We start from the raw sequence: 23763 nt of genomic DNA on the forward strand, positions 1-23763 counted from the left end.
AATTGCAATCATAAAAAAAATAAAGGAAATGAATGATTGTAAAGCGGAAATCAGAAATTAAAGCCTGTGCACCCCTGGAACAGAAGAAAAATTGAATAATTACGAGTCAGTTTTTGAATGCTGGCCATGCAAATGAACAGGAAGTAATTAACTGCAGAGGAGGAAGCTGCCTTAAAAGAAAAGGTTAAGAAGAAAACTTCTGTTAAATGGACAGGAACCTTGAAACTCCTCAATACTGCTTTGCCAGTCCACACTGTATAGACTAGTGCTGAAATTGCATTTTGAGACAAAAAAAAATTGTTACAAACCAAGATCTTAAAAATAAAAAGGAGGACAACATTGAAAACTGTGAACTATTCAATGGCAGCATTGACTGGACTCTCTGTAAAAGTGGAATGAATGTAATGCATTTTGAGCAGACAGCTAGTGTGAAGGCATAGGAAGCTGCTTTATCGAGTCACTCAAGTATTGGCTGGCAGTATTGGCTGGCAGCAACTTTCCAGAGTTCCAGACAGGAGTGCTTCACAGCCTTATTTGGAGTCACTAGAGTTTGAACATAAGGCGTTTTGCACCAAAGGCACAAGCAGATGCTCTACAAGTGAGCTATGGCATCCTCCTATAGCAGGGGTTCCCAGACTGTGAGCTATGGCTCCCCGGGAAGCAGTGGAAACCAGCCAGGGAGCCACAGAATCCTTGCAAATAACCCACAGTCCTATACATTGTGTAGGATTGTAACCCTAATGAGAAGCCATGGTCAATGGCCCAGTAGGTCAAGGGAGCCGCTAGTTGAAAAAGTTTGGGAACCACTGCTTTATAGCCTTTTCCTCTTACCCACGGTCATCCCTCCTTCCCTGTCTTTTCCCATTTTTGTTTACTTTCTAGACGACTTACAAAAAGTTTTGATGCTTTGGTTTCTTTACTAGCCTTGAGTTGGTTCTAACAATAGTTATGTCTGCATTATTTCTAATGGACCAACATAGCTACAGATTATAGCTACTTTGAATGCATATTAGGGAGATAAAGCAGGGTATAAATTTGTTTGTAAACAAACAGCCCTTAAGAAACCATTGATTTCTCAGAAATTGCAGCTAAATTTCAAGAGGGTAAAATAATTTGTTTGCAACATTTTTCTATTCAATTCCTTGTGATTATCAGGTTGGGTACCTCAAAATAGACCTGATACTGCAGGAACATCTTTGGTAGGAAACCCATTAAAATGAAATAAAAGATTCTGTAAATGCATTCAAGTTGGAGTCTCATCTAGAAGTTGGAGAATTTGGACTTAATTGGCAAGTTCCCTTAGACTTAAGAACTCATTCCTTCCACTCACCATAGTTGATCCCAAAGACAGCAGCCGCTCCAACAAAGGCACCAAGGAATTGTGCCAAGACGTAAATGGGAAATTTGATCCATTTCATCTTTCCAGTTAGGCACATGGCAAATGTAACAGCTGGGTTGATGTGACCACCTGAAAGATAATTGATAGTATCTGGATTATCATATAGACTGCACTTAGGAGTTACTTAAGAAGATACAGTCCCATGCAAAAAAAAACAACAACCCATATTGAGTCAGTGCTGGCCCATCCATGGGCCACCTGAGATTGACTGCAGCGGTTACTTCTGGATTGGCAGAAAAATGATGGACTGACAGGAGCATCCACTTCTGCCTGATCCCACAGGTCCTCCTCCACCTACTCCCTAGATTCAAAAAGGAAAAAGTAATGGAGAGAAGAAGTGTAGAAGAGAGGGAGGTTAGAGGGTCCCTTAATCTAGTGGTTTTAAAACCGGGACCCACTTTTTGAAATGCACTCTATTGGGACCCACCTAGCTTTCAAAGACTTTTAAAAAAGGTGATCTAATGAAATAATATTTTGTTTGTTTGCGAAAAAAAAACTTGATCCATTCCTTGTAATGAGGCAGTCCTAATGAATAGCTTGAGAGGCTTAGTTCAAAGCCTTGGGGGATGGGAGGGTCCATTCACCACCAAATGCAGCACTGGCCTCTGCTTGGCAGGGACTTGGGTTGCATGCCCATCACCACCCCCAGAGCGCAAGATGAACCGCCCCCACTCCCAACATGCTCTGCTACTGAGCACTGAGTTATATGCTTGCAAACTGCAAAAGCTTGGCTCCTTGCAAACTGCAGGAGCTCAGCTCTTTGCAGGGCAGTTAGCAGTTATCTGATTTTTGACTAGCCTCAGGGCTTGAGGCAATCAGTTATCTGATCTTTCCATTACCTATGTCCTCATTGAAGGGACCCACCAGAAATTGGGTCACGGCCCACAGTAGCCCACCATTTTCCTTTGTTTTATACTTCCTCACCTCTGTTCCTACTTTTTTTTTTTTTTTAATTCAGGGATCAGGAAGTGGAAGAGTGCTGGAGGCGGTGGATGAGTTGAAACATTCTCCACCTGTACCTTGAGGTAGTGCAGTCCAGGCAAAACTTTTACCACTTGAACCTGCTTTATATAAGCCAAGCTTTTTTCCGTGCCACTTGCAAGGAGGACACTAGTCTCTATGCCAACATAACAGTCAGGGATGATGAACGGATTTTGGTAGATATGCTGGGGTAGCAGAAATCCTTGTTTCCTAAAGTGCAAATCATTAGAGCAGTGGAATTGTGTGCTGTCTGCAAGCGCTGCTTCAGTCATGAGCTACTTTCAACAAAGGCGAACCCTCGGCCTCTGACTTTAATCAAATGTTTCTGAAGCTGGCGACCTTAGTCTGTCAGAGGGGAGTCATGAAGGCAGGGGCCCCTCAGTGCTAGTCCTCTGTTTGCTTGAGCTGGGGGTCAGGGTGTTATCTCAGGTGCCCAGAGCACCTCTGATGTATTGTGAGTAGGCAAATACAGATAACGCAAGTCAGAGAAAGACCAGCATTGTATCATGTCCAAAATGGTGTGACCTGCAACCTGCAGCAATGAATTAATTCTGAACTTTGAGGGTTGGTTCCCCCCCCCCTTCAAATTCTTCATTGCAGAATGACGGCTGCTCGTTACATAACCCAAGAGAGGTAGTTTTTCAAATCTCCTTGTCTTGGGGCTTTCTTTTAATCATACAAACCATTTTCTTCTCTTTCAGCAATTGCAAATATAGATCACGTGTTCTGGTTTGGAAAAAGAATTCTGTAAAAATATCTGTAGTAATATCTTTTCAACTGCTTGGAATTTTGTTCAAAGAGGGGATCATAGACATTTTTGCTCCTTGTTTGTATCTCACCCTAAAAATATTGCTGAGTTTGCATGCTCTGCATACCACCTCCCGAGGAATACAGGGTTTACTCTCTGCATTTATTTCCACGCTGCTCTCCGGCCAAGTCTCCTTCCTCTTTGCAGGCAACATCTGAAGTTCATCTTTGCTCCAGTAATAAAGCAGTGCCCAGACATTGCAAGTTAACCTTGCATGATAAAGCTGAAGTCTGTTTATCTATGCCTGGCATTTGCCTCTCTCTCATTTTAGAGAATAACTCAGCAGTTACGGTCTAGGAACTTCACCTTGGCCTGGTATCAGTGTAGTGTCTTTGCAAAAGGATGAAAAACTAGAGAAGGCCACAACTTTCAGAGCCACCAGTTTGATAAATACTTGTCATAATGCATCAACTTTACTTTGCAGCATGACAAATTGTCCTTCCTCCCGTGAAACCTGAAAGTATTCGGTGGATTTCTGGGATTGTGACACCCATTTTGCTGAAAGACTACAGAGGCTACATAGTGATTTGATGAAACATCTTCTGTCTGATTAACTGGGGGCAACTTTTTAGTCAATTGATTCAGAGAGCAATGACATTGAGTAAGCCACTGCAAGTTCCTTGTGCCAGCTTCCGGGTGTTGTGAACATGCTGTAAAGCATGTTCGCAACTTCGCAGGAATTGGGGAGGGCAGCTCAGGAATGCATGCTGGCCTCCCCACACCAAATCAAGTCCCAGCAGAGGTAAGTTCGCACTGGTGGTGGGCCACCTGCATGGGGGTTTGGAGAGAGCGTTTTATGGGCATTCCAGGGTAGGGGAAAGGTGGAAGGCAGGCAGACCAGTGGGTGGGCCAGGCCCATGGGGGTGGGACTTGCCTCTGGCACTTAGGCTGGATCCTAACCCCTCTCCCAAGTGGCCCGGCCTCACACTGGGCTGCTTGGATCTGTGCCAGTGATTTAGCTGGAGCAGATCCGAGTAGCCCCATTGTGGTGGCTGGGACAGTGCTCGGGATAGGGGAGAAATATCCCCTTGACCTGAGTTACACCATAGCCAGCTCCAACCCTGCACTGGATACAGCACAGACCAGCCAAACTGCCTTTTCCAGCGCAGGTTAGGACTGGGCTGCCTGTCAGTTTAGAGTTTCTAACTGATAGATCAACATGAATGTTGTAACTCTATTCAGTATTCTTGTTCAGGCATTTTGTACACAGTAGCATAGCTAGGGGGTGCAGGGGGTAGCAGGTGCACCGGGCTACAAAGTGGGTGGGGGCAACAACATGGCTGAGGGGCAACAACTTGCAGGCAACAGCACCTGTGCGCAACAATTGGGCTGCTGCCGGCAGCCCTGCCAGTGCCAGGCACTCTGGAGGGAGGAGGGGCAACAGTCATGGAGAGGGGTGAAACTGCATGTTGTCCCTCCCTGCAGCCGATATGGAAGGTATTCTAGCTCGTCGCTTCCGGCAGAGCTCAAGAACAACAGGTCGGGGCAGGCACGAGGAGCTGGCCCTCTCCCCCTCCTGCAGCTGAGATGCCGCACAGACCTCCTCGGAGTCTTCCTTTCATGCACCTGCCAGCCCTCATTCCCTCTGTGATTTCCTCCACCTGTCCTGCTCAACATGCTGCCCCCTGAAGCCCTGTTTGGCTTAAATGGCAAGAGAGGCTTGTGGGGAGCAGAGCAGAGTGTGTCAGTGCTTGTTTGTATTTAGAGAGGGAGGAAGAAGTGTGTTGGGGAGGGGGGGGCTGTTGGATGCTGATCAGGACACTGGGTGTGTGTGTGAGAGAGAGAGATGGAACCCCCGATAGGCAGGCATAGCCCCCAGAGACCCTTGTGGAGCCCAGTTGAACTGAGGAGGGGGTTCCCCTTGTGCAGCGGGACCAGTTGCTCACCACTCCCCCGCCCTGCAAAACCTACTCTCCTCTGCTCTTCACAGTCCTCTCTCTACTTGCCTGCCCCCTTATCCTCCTCTCTCCTCCTGGCAAGGCTGCAGCAGCCCAATTGTCTCTGCAATCTAAGCCAGTAGGGCTTGCTCCTGAGTAGACATGCAGGAGATTGGGCTCTGAGGCTGCAACCCTCTCCCCACTTTCCTGGGAGTAAGCCCCATTGACTAGACTGGGCTTGCTTCCAGGTAGGCAGAGAATTGGGCTCCAAGGCTGCAATCCACTCCCCACTTTCCTGGGAATAAGCCCCATTGACTATAATGGGCTTGCTTCCAAGTAGACAGGCAGAGAATTGGGCTCCAAGGCTGCAGTCCTCTCCGCAGTTTCTTGGGAGTAAGCTCCATTAACTAGACTGGGCTTGCTTCCAAGTAGACATGCAGAGGATTGAGCTCTGAGTTGGCTGACTGTGATAGGTTACCTGCGCATGTGCAGGAACCTGAAGAGGGTTGCAAGCAAGGCACAGCAACCTGGGAGGAAAGTTGCAGCAGGAGCACTGAGCAGCAGGTGGTTTGGCCTCATCATTTATTCACATAATTCCTCAATTCCACTTCCTCAAAGTCAGCTGCTGGCTCTTATGATTGTCTCCAGTCCCCTGCTGCACATCTCAAACTGTGTAAGGCTGCAATCCTACCTTACTTCACTTACCAGGGAGTAAGCCCCATTGAACACAATGGGACTTACTTTTGAGTAGACATGAATAGATTGTGCTGTAAAAGTGCAAAAAGTGCTTTCAACAAGTGTTTGCTATTTTAAATATTAGCTAACATTTCTCACTCACTTTAACAAATAGAAAAGACCCAATGTAATTAATTAGATTTGATGTCATTGCAGGAAGGGGGCAGCAGAATTTTTTTTGCACCAGGCAGCAACTTGGTTAGCTACGCCACTGTTTGTACAGATTACCATTTAGACAGTCAAAAAAAATGGGAGAAATGCCAAATAAGATGTGTCCATGGCATGATTGTGTATACATGACACACATGGTGTTTGAATTAAGAAATGGAACACCTGAGTTGCAAAATACAGTGTACGAAGTTCACAATAATGTAATCAAATAGGAGCCAGGAGGTCAAGTTCTTAATGGGTGCACACACTGTCCAGTTCACCTTTGAAGTTTGCAAACGGAGTTTCTTACAGGTTTGCATTGCATCTGAACTTTTAAATCAAGGCTTTTGATTCCATTTCTAATTAATAAACTTTTCTAGGTCCTTCAATCTTTCCTAATGTTCTTGCCACACACTTTATCATTTTAACTCTCTTCTCAATTACTTCCAGGTTGGTAAGTTATGCAGAGTGATCCCAGTTTGTTTAACCAGGGCCAAGAAAAGCAGTTTTCTTACTTTCACTCTCTTGAAAAATGTTTCTTAAATAGCTTTTGAGGACTATTTTCCCCCCAGAGCATCATACTGCTGATTCCTTTTCAGTGAGTCAACAATTATAATTCCAACATCATTCTTGATATTATTACTGCTGATCTAACAGCTATAGTTTGGCAACACTCACTTGGCATATATGTTACAAATCCAGTTTACTAGTATTTTTAGAATCCAGATCCTATCCCACAAATTGCTTGCCATCCCTTACAGTTTTCTGCCATGTAGCAATTTAATGAGCACACTTTCTCGTTCTTGATGTAAATACAACTTTTTGGTCTTATAAGTGCTTAGGAGAATCTGATCCAGGCAATCTTGGAGTGGCTCAGTGTATTGATAAGAAGTAGGAGAAGACAGAAGCGAAACTCCTTTTTGCAGCTCCTATATGGCCCTGACTCTAAGAGCATTGATGATGATGATGATGATGATGATGATGACGATGACAAATAAATAAATAAATAAATAAATAAATAAATAAATTTATACTAAATACTATGACTGTCAAAATACTAGGCTACAATTCTATACATTCTTACCTGGGAGTAAGTTCCATTTAATTCAATGGGGTCTACTTTGGAGGATACATGCATAGGATAGGGCTGTGGATCAGTTAATTTGCTTAAATATGCATACATTTTCAGTCAAATAAAGCAACTTGTTCTAAACAAAAAGGGCATTTTCTAAAGATAGTGAAGACATTTATTACAAGTACCGTCTTATTAGTGGAATTCCCTCTTGACAGAGAAAAGAGGTAGTATAGGATATGCCAAGCACTGGCACTGCCAATCTCACCCCCACCCCCTTCCCCACTCTCCCTTGCCCTGTTAATCTCTCCCTGCTTTTTCTCCACCCCTGTATCAGGCGGTGTGGAACTTTTGCCAGTGCAGACAGGCCAGTGTCGGCCTTCAGGCCAGCACTGACAACTGCAATGCCATTGATAAGTGCTTTATGGCACTTTTGTGATGGCAAGCACCAGTGCAGCACATGTTATGCCGGCATGCATGCTGCCACGAGGATTGTGCCCTAAGGCTGCAATCCTATATAGCTTTACCTAGGAGTAAGCCCCACTGAGGCTTACTTCTGAATTGACCTTCTTAGGCTCGCACTGTAAATTAATTACACTGACCACTTAATTTACTTACTAAATACATGACAGACAGGAATTGCAAAACAGATCTGTCATCCAAACATTTATAGCTACAGGATGAAAAGGGCAGCTTACCTGAAACACCTCCAGCTACATATACGCCAAAGGTGACGGCCATGGCGAAACCAGTAGATATCATCTGTACTCCGCCCCATGCCCCTCTGCTAAGGACAGCTTGTGCAACAGATCCACATCCCAGGGCCTGCAGTTTGAGAGAGAGAGAGAGAGAGAGAGAGAGAGCAAACAAATTAGCTGATAGCAATCCAAAACACAGCTTTCCAAAGGACAATCAGTTAGAACCCGACCAGAGTTTCAACTTCAATTGATAGGCCACCATTCCCGCTGAACTACGGTCCATCCCCCAAGTATAAGTTCAGTGCATTCTATATCAGTGTTTCTCAACCAGTGGTACAGGTACCACTGGTTGAAGTGGTGTCTGGTGGTACTCGTGGGACCCCTGGACACCCACTGCCCAGCAGCAAGACCAGGAACATGACACAACAAACAGCAGTAGAAGGCTCAGCTTGGCAGGCAGAGCTCCAAAGCAGGCTTTTCCATGCTTGAAAAAGCCCTCCTGTCTACCCTGAGCCTCTTACTGGTGTTTGTTGCATCCCAACTGGCCTCCCAACCTAGAAGTAACTGGTGATGATGTCATTGCCAGTTACTTCTGTTGGTATTTTGAGTAGGTAGATAATGTGAAGTTGTGCAGTAGAGGACAAACATTGAGAAACACTCTTCTGTATTTTCATGTCACCCAAATCAGGGCTGCAACTAGTGTGTGGTTAGTGTCTGGTGTGAGAAATCAGATAAACACAACAGTATGTAAAGATTAAGAACGCTTTATTATCCTCCCATGGAACTGAGTCAGAGCCTGATCCTGTGGTCTGCGCCGCGCCTCCATGGCCTGGACCATAGTGGCAAACGTGCCGTAAGGCCGTAAGGCACGTTTCCGGGGCTTACCACTGGGCTCCCGCCAGAGCTAGCTTAGCTCCGGCCGGCGCTGAGCCAGCGCGCAGCGTGCGCCTGGGCTCTGTGGCTCAGTGATCTATTGGACTGCTGGACCATGGAGCAGGAGATGGGGACATGTTGGGGCATGGGGGAGGCGTTCCGGGGAGGGGGAGGCATGACCAGGGACGTGGGGGAGGTGTGTCGGGGGCATGGGCGAGGCGGATCCACAGAGCTGAGCTCTGTAGGATCCAAGGTGCTCAGGTAGGGCTGCTCGCCCTACGTGAGCACCTTTACTTTAGCGGCAACCAAACAGTCACCGCTAAAGTGAGTAGCCCCATTGCAGGACTACTTCCCTTACCTGGGGGAAGGGCTACTTCCCTTACCTGCCCATTCGCATTGGCAAAAAGCCCCTCTCATGCCACAACTGAATAACTCAAAGGGAAGGGTGAAGTGTTTTTATGCTGACCTTTAGAACTTTCCAGATGATTGCCATATAAGGGAATCACCCACCATTACCTCCTCAGCCTACAATCTTTCCTCTCAGATTCTATAAGACTATCCTGATAGAACCAGCTAGAGCTGATTCAGTTTAGTTTGGCTTAGTTCAGCGTCTGATGATTGGCAATTACTACAGGCTATGGCACTCAAAATGGCGTACAGTTAATTTTGGTTGTCATATCACCCGTGACATACTATAAAACTGACCATCTGATTCGATATACACATTGATTCGATACACACAGTCTTAATAAACTGTTTCAAGCAGGGCCGGCCCAAGACCTCTCAGTGTCCAAAGGGATGTGCTCAGTGCTATCCCTCTACCATCCCTCCTCCCTCTCTTCTCCAAGAATTCAAAAAGGATGAGGGGAATGGAGTGGAAGAGGAAGTATAGAGGAGAAGAGAGTGGTGGGCTAGAGTGTTGAATACCACCACTTTTCTCCATACTTTCTCATCTCCATTCTTCTCTTCCTCCTCAAATCAAGGGAGTGGGAAAAAGAAGAATGCGAAAGCTGGACAGGTAGTGATGCACCTTGCAACAGTAGAAGTGGGCAGCCCTTGCCAATCCACTACCTGAGGTGACTGCCATGGTTGGCCTCATGGATAGGCCACCTCTGACACTTTATGATACTTCTTCCTCTCTTTGTCCCTGTGCTGTTGGTGTCTTCACTTTCTTCTTTCTTTTTTCTAGTCACTTAGGGCCCAATCCTATCCAATTTTCCAGTGCCAGGTCCTGGCCCGGCCTCCTGATCCCCACCCACCTGCCCACAATCCCATCTGCCACAATCACCCTCCCCACTCCAAAATGGCTCCTCCCTACCCTCTCCACGTTCCCCTGACCCCCACACTGGCCGAGCTTTGCTGGCACAGACTCACTTGCTGCCGCCACCGTGAAGGCTGGATCTGGCCTCCATGGGCCAGCGCACCTCTGCGCGCCAGAATGGCTTACCCCAAGAGAGAAGCAAATGTGCTTTACGGCATGTTTGTGAATCCTTCTAGGCTGGCGCAAGGAACGTATCTTTAGGACTGCGCTCTAAGTGAGTGATTCATTTGAAAACAATACATTTGTTCAACAATTGACAAGAAAAAAAACACTGTGTGGTCCATTAAAGTTCCCATTTTCATCAACTGAAATAGAAAGGGGAGTGGAACACAGATATTCTAAAGCTGGGGCCATGGAGAAAAGTGTCCAATTAAAGAACTTGTCTATAAACCATGTGGTCTGCCTGATAACTTATCTTCTCCACTTCAGTCCTAAACATTTCCTAAGGATATAGTTTGTTTTATGAGATGTCAGTGAAACCCAATCCTCTTTCCAGTCTCCTTATGGTCCACACTAAAGGTATTTTTTCATGGACTCCACCATAAAAATGTCCATCATTCCTCCTGCTAAAACTCTCCCCACTTCAGAGCAATTACATGAAATCAAAATAACCACCTCTCATCTCAGCCTGTATTTCATCTCCTCAAATGTTGCCAAAGAGCTGGTTTTCCATTTCATCCCCTGTAGTAGTTTTCTCCCACCCAGCCCTCATCACCACAGAGTTCCTTTCTTGTGAGTGAGCTGGTTCTTTCTACTTGACAAAAACAATCAGCTAAAAGTGTGGCAAATGAATAGAGAAACTTTCCCGGGGGTGGGGTGGGGTGGGGGCTACCATGGACCAAGGGAGTTTGCCTGGGTACACAAACAACTCAAGGAATTGCTTGGGCTAGCACAGTTTTTAGGGACATTAGTGAAACAGGCTATGGTCTGAAAGATATACCCCAGAATCCTCTCTGATGCTATAGAGACCTAGAGATTGTCTTTGGTAGTGCAGTATGTCCAATTTTGTCTGTGACAGTGTGGCATGCACAGTCCTTTTCAGTTCAAAGTAGATTGTACCCCATGTTAGTGAAAGGTAGGGTGCTATTTGCATTTTCTAGTTTAAGCACCAGATCTGAAAAAGCCTGTTTTTATTTTACCAAATGTCAACGGGTGTACAACTAGTCTAACACAACTGCATGAGGTTCATTTCCTTGTATTGTGTGACATTACATAACTAGCAATTTGATATCATGATGATCTCTCACAGGCTATCTTGATTGTCCAGATGTAACATGTATACCCTCCATGGATGAAAACAAGGACACTCTGGCCGTATACATAATGCCCGTTACAATAGTTTAATAATCAACCAACCTGAAGTAAGTGAACAAAACTATCTTGCCCAGCCCTGACGATCTCGTATATCTTGCTTAGAATTGCATCTATGTTACCTATCATGTACGCTAATTATTGTATCACTATAATAACATAAGAAGAGCCCTGCTGGATCAGACCCAAGTTGATCTAGCTCAGCATTCTGCTTCCCACAGTAGCCCACCAGCTGCCTCTGTGAAGCCCACAAGCTTGAGAGAAAGGCATACCTTTCTTCCACCATGGCCCTGCATGGCCTCTGGTATCCAGAGGTATACTGTTTCTGAATCCAGAGGTTCAGATAGTCATTATAACTAGTAGCCATTGATAGCTTTGTCCTCCATAAATATGTCCAAGCCCCCCCTTTATACCATCCAAGCTAGTGGCCACTACCACATCTTGTGGCAATGAATTTCATACACTAACTAGGCACCGTGTGAAATACTTCTCTTTGCCCATCCTAAATCTCCACCAGTCAGTTTCATTGGGTGATCTCTGTTTCTTGTTCTGCTAGAGGGGGAAATACATTTCTCTATCCACTTTCTCCATACCATGCATAATTTGTATATGCCTCCTAGGCATGCCTACTCAGATGTAAGTTCGATTATAGTTTATGGGGTTTACTTCCAGGAAAGTACGCACAGGATTGTAGCCTCAATCATGTTCTTGCTTAGGGTCAAAGCACTCATAACTTTAAATGTGTGGGCTAGTCCAAGTTTTTTTTTATCAATTTAAAAAAAACAGCACTGAGTCATGCACACTCACTGGCATCGCTAGGGGGGTGCAGGCCACACCAGGTGACGCACTGGGGGGGTGACGTGCCCTGTGGAGAGAATGCAGAAACGTTGCGGTGTTAGGAGTTACCGTGTCATGCCATACACTGTTGGACGTGGAATTGCCAGTGGCATGCAGTGCAAAAAACAGAACTGAAATATCTCCTTTCGTTCAAAAGTTACTGCCAAAAAACGGGAAAGAAAAAATGCATGGAGCCCTATGGAAAGTGAAAGTGAGTCGTATCACGCGTTTACTCGCGAGTAGGCATACTTGCCATAGTCCGTCGGAAAGGGCAGGCTGAGAGGAATCCAAAGACAACAGAATGGTCCCAATCCAATGAATGCAGCCCCCCAAAAACACCTGAGAAGCTCCCCCCTCCCAGCTGCAAGTCTGAGCTGGTAACGAAGCCACGTGGTCGCATTTACTTGCAAGTAGGCGGACTTGCCTTAGTAGAGGCAGGGCTGAGAGGCTCCAAGGATGTCAGAATGGTCTTCATCCAATGAGCCCAGCCCCCCAAAACACCAGGAGGTTCCTCCCTCCCAGCTGCCTCCCTCCCAGTCTATGGAGCCCTATGGAAAGCAAAGCAGCCTCACAGTCGTGTTTACTCGCAAGGAGGCAGATGTGCCTTGGCTGGCGGTCAGGCCAGGCAAAGGAGAATGTGAGGACACCAGAAGGGTCCTGATCCCATGGAGTTGCTCCAGAAGGCAGCCTCCTCCCTCTTAAAAGAACAAAAAAGAGGCTTGAATGGTAGGGGGAAAGTTTTCTATTTTGCACTTGCGAAGCCAGGTGGGTCTTTATCTTGATGTGCCTGAAATAGAAGAACTTTAAACTGGGCACTGGGAGGGCTGGAAATCTCACTAATGCTTTTTGGGGGGTTGTTATTGCAGACAGACTACAGAGTAAGCTCCATTGACCACTATGGGACTTACTTCAGAGTAGACATGCATAGGATTGGGCTCACAGGCTGTAATCCTACCCACACTTTCCTGAGAGTAAGCCCCATTGACCACACTAGGACTTACTTCAGAGTAGATTCACTTTGTGGAATAGGACAGGCTCCCCCTTATTTAATTATTTTATTTTAATTTAATTATTTATAATTATTTATTTTAATTTGCTTGATGATGTCACTTCTGGCCATGACATCACTTCCAATGGGTCCTGGACAGATTGTCATTCTAAAAAGTGGGTCCCAGTGCTAAATGTTTGAGAACTGCTGCAATAAGGTGTTAGTAAGTTGACATGGGTGTGTGTGTGAGACTCTACAAGTTTTCAAAATCACTAAAATCAGAATTTGGAGGAATAAGACCATTATGTGTGTACATCAATCAATGTGTACTTTCATGCAGAATGCAATGAAACAAACCACATTGAAATATCTGTGTTCTAACAAAAGGTACAACCAAAAAACCAGTGGGGGCGGGGTGATGGTACATCACCACACCCACCTGGGGCATTGTCCCGCCCACTACATGGGGTGACGCACAGGCCTCCCACTCCGGGTGACGTGAATCCTAGTGACGCCACTGCTGCACAGTAGTTTAATTAGAAAAAAAGTTTCCACTGAAAGCAATACTTTCAGTGAAAGCACTACTTCCGCTTGAATCTACTATTGTGATTCCAATTCCAAACAATTCCAAACAATTCCAATTCCAAATCACCCCCTGCCCCACTCCCTGCATCCCTCCCCTCAAACGAGAAAAGAGCTTTCCACTGAAAGCCGTGGAAGCTTTTTTCTAGAGAGGGATGTGGGGAGGGGTGCAGGGCGTGATTGGGTAGGATGTGATTGAGATTAGAATCACAGTAATAAGACCCCTCTGTCACCCTTTATTGTGTTGTACATGACCCTTCTGCATTGTTTTACAAATACAACACAATTTAAAAAAAACAAAAAACTTCCTCCTCAAAAGAAAAAAGAAACATCTGGGCCAGCACAAGCTTGTAAAGTAACTATGATTCTTTGGGCCCAATCTCATCCAACTTTCCAGTGCCAGTGCAGCCCCAAGGTAACAAATATTCCCTTACCTTTTATTGCTTGGTGCTAGAAAGTTGGATAGGATTGGGGCCTGAGTCGCCTTTTTTCCTAAACTGGATAGCCTCCTGGACTTGTTGGTATCTTTGTGATACATATATCTACTTTGGGGACATTATTCCAGCCAAACATTATTATTTGGAACAAACATGTTCCAGACAAACATTATTATTGTGGTTTACACAATGCTAGACATGACCTTAAACACATTACTCCCTCTTCAGTGTTGCCATGATTTTGAGCCATTTCATCTCCCCCACTATTTTAATTTTTTTTAAAGAAAAACAACAAACCACCGAAGAGCTGTGCTTAGAGTTGCATCTGACTCCTGACATTTATACGTTGTAGAAAGATTTGATCCACTTGGCATTCGCTTTCAGTTTTGCTGGTCCCCTTGTTATATGGACTAGATGACCCCCATCTTTAAAGCGATTCCATTTTGGGAGAGTTAACTAAAGGATAACTGTAACTAAGAAGATGTGAAGGTTTGAGCAGGAACTTTGCACATGATACTTACTGCTCTGCAGACAGAATTCACCTTTGCACTCAGCATGTACTTCTATGGTTTTTCTATGGGATAATTCCCATATTGTGACGTTTGTTACTTTTGTTTGATATAAAACCTTGAAGCCTCTGCCTCAGGGCAGTGCAGACTGACACAAGTGTTTGGCTCAGCACGCTGTCTCTCGTTTTCCACGGAATTTTAATTAAGTCTTGTTAGAAGTCAACCTGTTGGGATATGCAGGCCGCTTTGGGCCAACGCCCTCATTTTTGACAAAGTTTGCCCTTTCGAAGAAAATCACAATCACTCTCATGATTGATGCGTTTGGTTGTGTTAATTTTTTATGAAAAAAAACCTTGATAAAAGCCACATAAATAATGAGCAAAACCAAAAACAAACACTCTTTTGAAGCCAGCAAGTCCCTTTCCACTATGAGATACTGATAAATGCTTTTTGCTGAATTCAGTTATGCTCGGCCAACTTGCCTAGCAGCAGACTTCTTAAGAAACTCACCAAAACAGTTCCTGAGTTTCAAACTCAAAATGTTTCCCAATAATAGATGCGGTTGTAGTTCACAGAAAACAAATTGCAACACAAAAACACTCAGCAACATTTTTTTATCTTGAGAGACAGTTACAGAGGAAATGGTATGTAGTAAACGCATGTACGTACAGTATGCGGTAATAAATGTTTTAAAAAGCCCCCTCCCCCCAGCAATAGCTAGACAAGGACAGTGAAACCAGGGACAGGTACCAAAAGCCAGAGATCTATGTCTGGTCGGTTGCATCCCAGAGCATAGGGCTGACCCTGCAACCAGGCTCTGAGTTGCCAGGATCAGCCTGAAGTCTCTGGGAATCAGTTTCCAGAAGATTACTGAAAGCAATCTTGAAGATTTTTAACAAAGCCTTTGTGGCTGAATGATAATGCGTTATGCAAGAAAGATGGGGTTTACAGTTTTAAGACAATCACAAAATAAACTTGTCAGGACTCAAAACCTCAGCAGTGTTTGCACCTGAAACCTGAGGCAGGTTTGGCCTATAAGGAAACAAGCTAGGCTTGAAAGGGTGCCTCTCTCATTGACAGGCCAGAGTGAGTCATGAAGTAATCCCTGAAGCTCCAAGTCAGGCTTGCTCACACAGTTCTAAATCTCAAGGGAAGTTTGTTGCTGCTTGCTGTGAGGGCCTTAGACCTTCGCCACACTTGGCAAGAGCTGGAGGTGAAAAGCTCATGGCAGATGCATGATTATTTTAGTTCTTTCTGAGACTTGGTGCTCAGGATGTGCTTATGGGATCTGAGTATTACAGGTGATGCTCCACTCATACGGGTCTGAGGCCAGACCCCATTTGCCTTCGCAGATGCCCTGGCCCTGAAAATGCTTTGTGTATGTGGTGCTTTAAAATGGCTGCTTTATGGATTTCAGTGGGAAAGGAGCTGATGGTGCTCAAGAGGGACTGGGCATGGACTTGAAGGCCCTAGGTGTAAGACCAGAACCCCCTATTTGAGCTGTTCCTGTTCATGCAGATATAGTATGTCAGGTAATTTCCAGATACAGAGTGAACTGAGTGGCCCTTTCTGAGGGCAGATGTAGGGATCAGGGCTCATTTCTTAACCTCAACCCCTGCTAACTGAGCAGAGAGACACCTTTTTAAGTGTTGTCCTCTTATATTTAGCTGGGGGAGAACAACTGTCCCTCATCAACCCAGCATGACATCTTTTCTGGTGGCTGCTGCTGGTGTCTCTTCTGCATCTTTCTTTAGACTGTAAGCCCTTTGAGGGAGCCATTTGTGTTTTTATTTTGTTATGTAAGCCGCTTTATGAAAGTGTTTTGTTGAAAAGCGGTATATTAAATATTTCTAATTAAAAAAAAATTCCCATGCTGAAATTCAAGTCTGCTTGCATGGGGTTCTCAAGCAGACTCCCATGCCGGCACTGATGAAACTCAGGCTTGCTTCGCTTCAGCATGGTAGACATCACTTTTTCCTGTTCGGTCACTGACCGTCCACAAACAGAAACTTTCCAGGTTTTGGCTCTCCACTTTGCCAGCAGGATTTGTATGGAGAAGCAAAGCATTTGCCTCATAAGGGAAATCATCAGTGAGGTCACCTAGTGTCTGGAAACCAGAAAGTATGAATTGGCTTGTGGACAGTTCTTTGGGGCGTCTTTTCTGCTTCTCAGTTCCCATTGTCCTTATGGTTGTCTACGGTAGCCGTAGGTTTGAATGCTCTGCTGTAGGCTGACTTTCAGTCTGACAATAAATAAGATGGTAGTCATTAAACGAAAGCTTAGTTTGGCAAAACGTGGGATAGCTGCTTTCACTGTCTCTGCCAGAAAAGCCTTGCCTCACAGACATCGGATCCTTGTTTTTGTCTGGAACAAGGCTAACATCACAAGAAGGAAAACAACTGGCTCTTCTTGGTGTGTACTTCTCTCTTATTCCCTGGAAAGTTGGAGGGTTTTATCGGCATCCCACTCATAGGGGAGATTAAAGATCACTGTCTCTTTCTTTCTGCTGTTTTCAGGATGTATGTATTAGTCTTTCCAAGATACATAAATATGACTTTCCAGTATAAATAGGATTTTCCGAAAGGTCCAGGCCCTCAGCTTTCGAAACAACAGAGTCTCACTGGGTGGCCTTGGCCAGGGTGGCATCCCTCGTCCCTGTTTTCGTTTTTTAAAATGGGGATTGTAGAGTGAGTTACTACTCCCCACATTGCTGTGTGCAATGCTAAGAAGTCACTTTGTTGTCCTCCCTGAGTTCCTCTCTGAACTGTAAGGTTGGGCTGTGAGAAGTGTAGATCTGCATCATGCAGTGTGGTGGACTATGCTTTATGGCCCCATCAAATGAGGACAGAGCTCAGGAGTATTGACAGGAGGGACAAATTCTCTGCCCAACCACAGAAGAAGAGTGAGGCATGTACATTACCCCACTCTCCCATCTTCGTGGAAGGCCAAGTTGACCACAAACTTGCCGGGTGTGAGGGCAGTTGGCATCTTGAAAGGGGTGATAGGCAGAACACCTCCCTTTTCTCCATGACTGATTCTTAATTTTTAAAATAGATTAAAAATGACATGGATGGGAATCTCCTAACCCACTTCCTTGCTTTGTGCTACTACTGGAAGCGGAGGGCCATGGAGAACAGTCTGTTAATCTCAGGAAGGATACAAAGTCCAGCTAAGCATTGTTGCCTATACCCTATGGGCTTCATGTTCATTTTGTTACATTCCCCTGTTGGTCAAACAGTTCTTACAGGATTTTAAAACACTATAAAAACTGACAAAATATACTTGACCAGTGTTTCTCAAAGTTTGACCTCTGCTGTTCATATGGTCCACCTATTTGAAGTTGCACCAGAAGTAACTGGCGATGACAACATTGCCAGTTACTTCTGGCTGGGAGGCCAGTTATGACACAAAAAATACCAGTAAGAGTCTCAGGGTAGATAGGCTTTATCAAGCATGGAAAAGCATGCTTTGGAGTCTCTTGCCTCTGTTTGTTGTGTCACATTCCTGGTCTCGCTGCTGGACTGCAGGTGTCCAGGGGTCCCACAAGTGCCACCAGACACCACCTCAAGTACCACTGGTGGTACCTGTACTACTGGTTGAGAAACATTGTACTTGACCATAGATGATAGTCACCTGAATATGTACACCAGAGGCATTAAGAATGCTACCATTCCACTTCCAACAGTTGTCTGCCTCCATTCTATCAGAAATAAAGTCTGAGAGATGTCCTCAGTTTGGGAACTGGGAACCCAGGGTCACAAAATTCCTTACGCAAGCCCTGGAAACATGCTACTGACCATTTCTCAGTAAGCATGCGGTCCATGTACTCCAACAAAAACACTGAAAATTGACTGGACTGCTAAGTGGCACTTTCTTGATAATTTCTTAATGTATTTATTGTTTCCCCACTGCAAATTACAAGGTAATCAAGTTTGCATTAATAAAATGGACCTGAGCTATTACTCCTTCAGGTCTCTTAGGAACACAATCAATAACCTTTCAGGTTCAAATGGATTTTCCTTCATTTGGTTTCAAGTTCAAACCCTCATTTACAAAAAGAAAGGTGAGGGGAGGGCTTGGCATTAAATATGGTTATTTAAGTAATTGAAAACCATGGCTGTGAGCCCTACTCAAATTGTCTTTTCAAAACTGCTTCCTCTCAAATGGCAGAACGTGGGATTATTGTTAGGTTTCATTAATGTCTGTTTCATAAGGCGATATCCAAATGTATATACATTTAAAGCTCTTAAATATCTGGTTCTAATAGCTCATGTAAAATGAAACTCGTATACTCAAAACACCATTACTGCATTTTTAAAATGAAGGCATTAAAAATATTTATTGTTGTTTTTGCACGTAAAAAAATGAAGTGGGACTAGAAGTGTTAAATAGTGCTGAGGAAAAGGAAGAGCTGGCTGCACTTTCTCATATTGATGAGGTCTGATAGTTCATGCCTGGGTGCTAAAATGCTTTCTTTCTTTTTTTAAACAGGAGAACATGGCTCTTGCTGAAGAGCTGAGAAAATGCATAACACGCTTTGCCATTCTGTTGACCATAGAATCCCCCAGCCATCTCTAAATCAGGTAAAACAATGCCTCTTCACCTTGGTGTTCAGCATAGCCCAACCATGAGGGGAGGTAAGAGAGTTGTCTCCTGTCAGGTGGTTTGTTTTGGTTACATGATATATGTCATCAACACATCATATGTTTCTCTGACCTGCTCTACAACACTCACTGTTGCTACTCGTGGGGAGCTGGGAACAATGTAATCCGGCTGACACAGGAGCATGGGATAAGTGATCCTATATATTACAGGGTGACCCCAAAAAAACAGAATCCACAAATCTTTGAATAAAACTGTTAATTTTAATTTTTCTTTGGAAAGAACATGACTTTTATGCAAAGCGACCAAGATAACTAAAACTTTGGGGAATAATCGTACACAGATTGAAGTTTGAGTCCAGTAAGTTTCTTGAAATTTATGAGACCTTTGTAGGATTTAATAAAATTTTTATGGGTTCTGTTTTGGGGGGGGGGGGTCACCCTGTACTATGGTGTGTATGAAGGACTTGGGGTGTGGATGTCATTTTTGCTGGTCAGCCCTGTGTATTACACTTCACTAGGTTCACTGGCCAACCATTCCCTTATTAGGCAGATTTCCAAAAGCCCAGAGTAATGGTTTGGATATATAGACAATGGGAGGTAATGGTTAGGATATAATTTGGAATCTTTCTGCATGTTTGGATGGGAGATTTATTAGAGCTTGGAGCAGGTGACAGCCCTCCCTTCTCACATAAGGGATGGATGTTGATGTAAAGTGTGCGTGTGAAGAGACAGCAGGTTTACTGTTTAGGACAGAGAAGGAGGCAGGGAAAGAGCGGTTGAATTAACAGAAGGCTGAACACAGGATGGGAGAGCAAGGCCTCTCTTTGAGGATCTGATATGGGGCCATGGATCTGAAGGAGTGCTTGCTGTTTGCCTCCACTATTGCTTGCTTATTTGTAAATGCTGCAGTTATCACAAGGATGCCATAAGTTTCTGGTGCTCTCTCACATCCAAAAGAAACCAAAACCAGGTGGCACTGTCCCTGGAATGTCTCAATGCTCAGGGAAGTGGGGTGGGGGTTCAGTAACCCCAAGAGGTGAGAATGAAACAGAAGAAGGAAGGGAATGCACATCATAAGTAATAATGACTGCATCATGCTCCTTTCAAAACTCTTTGCAACAGAAAAAGCATTGTCAGCCTCCAGATATAATTCTCTTCCAGTGTGTACAATGGGAGTTGCCCAGTCAGCACTGCACAGTCTGGGTTTATGTACTTTATAGAGAGAAAAAGTTACCGCCACTGTAAATCCACACCCTTTGCTTGCCACTATAGAAACCAAAATGTACACATCTTTTTCAGTTTTCAAATAGGTGGGGAAAAATAAATCATATAAATGGAGGCTCTGGATCTTTTCAGCATTCAGTGCTGTGGGGGTGTGTGTGTGTGTCAAACCACACGATATATTAAGTGCATTCTTAATGCTTACCGGCTTGTTTCTTTTAAAATAAATAAATAAGTGGAATAGGTCCTATTCTGATTGGAACCTCAGCATGGGGGAAAGGGAGTTTTAACCCTACACACCACCGTGAAACTAGATCAGAGTTCCCCTCTACCATGGTTGCTGTTTGTTGCAAGGAAGCAATGCTCAAATTTGAAGTTACCACCCCGTATCGCTTCATTTCAAGGGCAATGCCAGTGTTCAGTCTGCTCCTGCTTCTTTAACTTCCAGAAAGCAACCCCCCCTTAGCAACATGTACGCAATGCAACACATCAGCAATTGTTGATCTATTGATAAATGTTCTATCTCCTGTCTCTCTTAACTGCCAGAAAGCAACCCCCTCTTAGCGACACGTATACACCGCTTCAGCAATTGAAGCTGCAGGTTTGGCATTGCAGTTCCTGGCCTTGTGCTGACTGAACTAGGGGGCCTGAAAATTGGGCCAGAGTGAACATCAAGCAGAAACTGGCTTGCCAAGACACAACAAAAGCAGACGCTTTGATAGAAGGAGTGGTCGGCTCTGGGCCTGGACTGAAATGCAAACAAGTTAAATGAAAAAGAGGGTAGGGGTGGACAAAGGATAAATCTTGGGGCTGCCCCAGTACCAGATCAGAGGCCAATCCTGAGCTTACGTGGCGCGCAGCTGTGGGCAGCACCAAAAACGACTGCTGCCGCATCCTGCACTCACATGGTAGCTGCGGGCAGCACCTCAGGAGAAGGGAACTTTTGTCCCCTTCCCCCGGGTAAGGGATGTAGCCCTGCAATGGGGCTACTCAATTTTGGTCCGCGGTGAGATATAAGCATTTGTGTTGGCTGGTGAGCCCCACACGAATACTCAGGATCCAGTGGAGCAGAGCCCTAAGGGCCCAATCCTAACCAATTTTCCTGTGCAGCCACACTAGAGCCCCAAGGTAAGGTAGCACAGGATGCAGCATGTGCCGCTTTGGCACACTGCATTAACGCTGGAAGGTTGGTTTGGATTGGGCTCTCAATCTCTTTTGCTGTCCTTAGCAAAAATAAGTTCCAGAGGGGCAGCTAGGCTAGTGTGTTGCAGCAAAAGCAACAAAGAGTCTTGTGGGACCTTAAGGTCTTGCACATGTATTTCAGCATAAGCTATTGAGGGCTACAGTCCACATCATCGGATGCATGAAGATAAAATCCTTCATGTACCTGAAGCACTGGGCTCTAGTCTATGAAAGGTTATGCTGAAATGCAGCTGGCAAGTATGTACTTTGTAAGACTTTAAGGTCCCACAAGACTTTTTGGGTGCAATCCTAACCCCTTATGTCATAAGAACATAAGAACAGCCGCACTGGATCAGGCCATAGGCCCCTCTAGTCCAGCATCCTGTATCTCACAGCAGCCCACCAAATGCCCCAGGGAGCACACCAGATAACAAGAGACCTGCATCCTGGTGCCCTCCCTTGCATCTGGCATTCTGACATAGCCCATTTCTAAAATCAGGAGGTTGCACATACACGTCATGGCTTGTAACCTGTAATGGATTTTTCCTCCAGAAACTTGTCCAATCCCCTTTTAAAGGCTTCCAGGCCAGACGCCACCACCACATCCTGTGGCAAGGAGTTCCACAGACCAACCACACACTGAGTAAAGAAATATTTTCTTTTGTCTGTTCTAACTCTCCCAACACTCAATTTTAGTGGATGTCCCCTGGTTCTGGTGTTATGTGAGAGTGTAAAGAGCATCTCCCTATCCACTCTGTCCATCCCCTGCATAATTTTGTATGTCTCAATCATGTCCTCCCTCAGGCGCCTCTTTTCTAGGCTGAAGAGGCCCAAACGCCATAGCCTATCCTCATAAGGATAGTGCTTATGCTTAGGATAATAGTGCTCAGTGCTCTCCAGCACTGGCATAGCAGTGCCAATGGGCCATATGGTGCATCCTGCAGTTGGGTGTCACTCATGGAGGAATGTTTGTTCCCTTACCTCAAAGCTGCACTGCCCTTATGTCAGTGCTGGAAAGCACTGACATAAGGGGTTAGGATTGCACCCTTTGTTATCTTGGGAAAAATGTATTTCATCCCCACTTCTCCAGAAGTGCAGCATTTTGTTTGAGTGTGTGTTTTAATAGTTGTAGCCCACTTTCCCTTTTAAAATAGAATTCCCAAAGTTGATAATAAACAGCAGTGGTGGTGGTGGTGGTGATGATGATGATGATGATGCTGATGATAAAGGCAAAATAACCAATGAAATCATCAAAGCAATAGACCTAAAATATATTTTTATTGTTTTGATTTTTTTGCTTATTTTGTACATCTCCCTAAACACTTTTTAATTGAAGGGCAGGATACAAAATCCATAAAAAGCTAGAAGCAGTATGAGACAAACATCAGATGAATTAGGGATGAAGACCGTTGAGTGTAAAAACCCACTTCAATAAATGGCAAACAGGAAGATCTTCACCTGCTGAGTCAAAAAGACATATAATTTGACAGCCTCCCTGGGTTGAGCAGCATCAGTGAGAAGGTTCGTTCTCTGCTCATCACACTTCTCACCTCTGAATGTTGGAGAACCTGGAGAAAGGCCTCTGAAAGTTGATCTCAATTCTAAGTTATGCTATGTAGCAGAAGGTAGGGGGGTGTGTGTGGGGGGGGGGTAAATTGTGTAAATTGTGTTTTGTCTGCAAGGTTTTTCCTGATTGCAGCTCCTTTTGTGTCTGGGTCAAGATGCCTAATTGCCCCCCTTCCTACATTTGTTTTGCACTGTATTGTTTGTTTTGTCATAGCCCAGGCTCCTTGGAAGCCTGGGCCCCAGGGATTTTACCCCCCCCCCCACGCCACCCCTCTCCTCAGGCCTGGTTCCTTCTCTCTGCTATTCAAATGAATTGACCCTTTTGCTTCATTCATGTGTATGAAGCAAGGGAAGAGGACCTGTTGCCACATTTGTGGGAAGGCATGCAATTTACACCCCAGTCTCAAACCCTGCAATCCCAACTGAGAGAGGGTGAGAGAGAAAGAATGGTGATTTCCTGATGTGCTTGGATCCCAGGACATTCTGCTGCCCCATGCATTTGCCTGTACACCCCCATTGAATTGGGCTGGCCCCAGTCCTGTAAGCATGGCATTCGTCCTTCCTTCAACAAACTAGGCAGCAGAGGAGGTTGTAGTTACAGTGGCTGGTAAG

General features: G+C 44.9%; 1 protein-coding gene across 1 annotated transcript in view; it reads right to left on the minus strand.

Annotated features, from left to right (window-relative positions):
• Positions 1 to 23763, minus strand: part of AQP9 (aquaporin 9) — a 34985-nt gene that overhangs the window by 6303 nt on the left and 4919 nt on the right. Inside the window, exons 2-3 of the mRNA XM_066635731.1 lie at positions 7721 to 7847; positions 1331 to 1468 (exon numbers count right to left, since the gene is read on the minus strand). Of these exons, the coding sequence (XP_066491828.1) occupies positions 1331 to 1468; positions 7721 to 7847 (265 nt within the window). The remainder of the gene's footprint in view (positions 1 to 1330; positions 1469 to 7720; positions 7848 to 23763) is intronic.

Source organism: Tiliqua scincoides, chromosome 8 (assembly GCF_035046505.1).
Source record: "Tiliqua scincoides isolate rTilSci1 chromosome 8, rTilSci1.hap2, whole genome shotgun sequence".
NCBI classification, from domain to species: Eukaryota; Metazoa; Chordata; class Lepidosauria; order Squamata; family Scincidae; genus Tiliqua; species Tiliqua scincoides.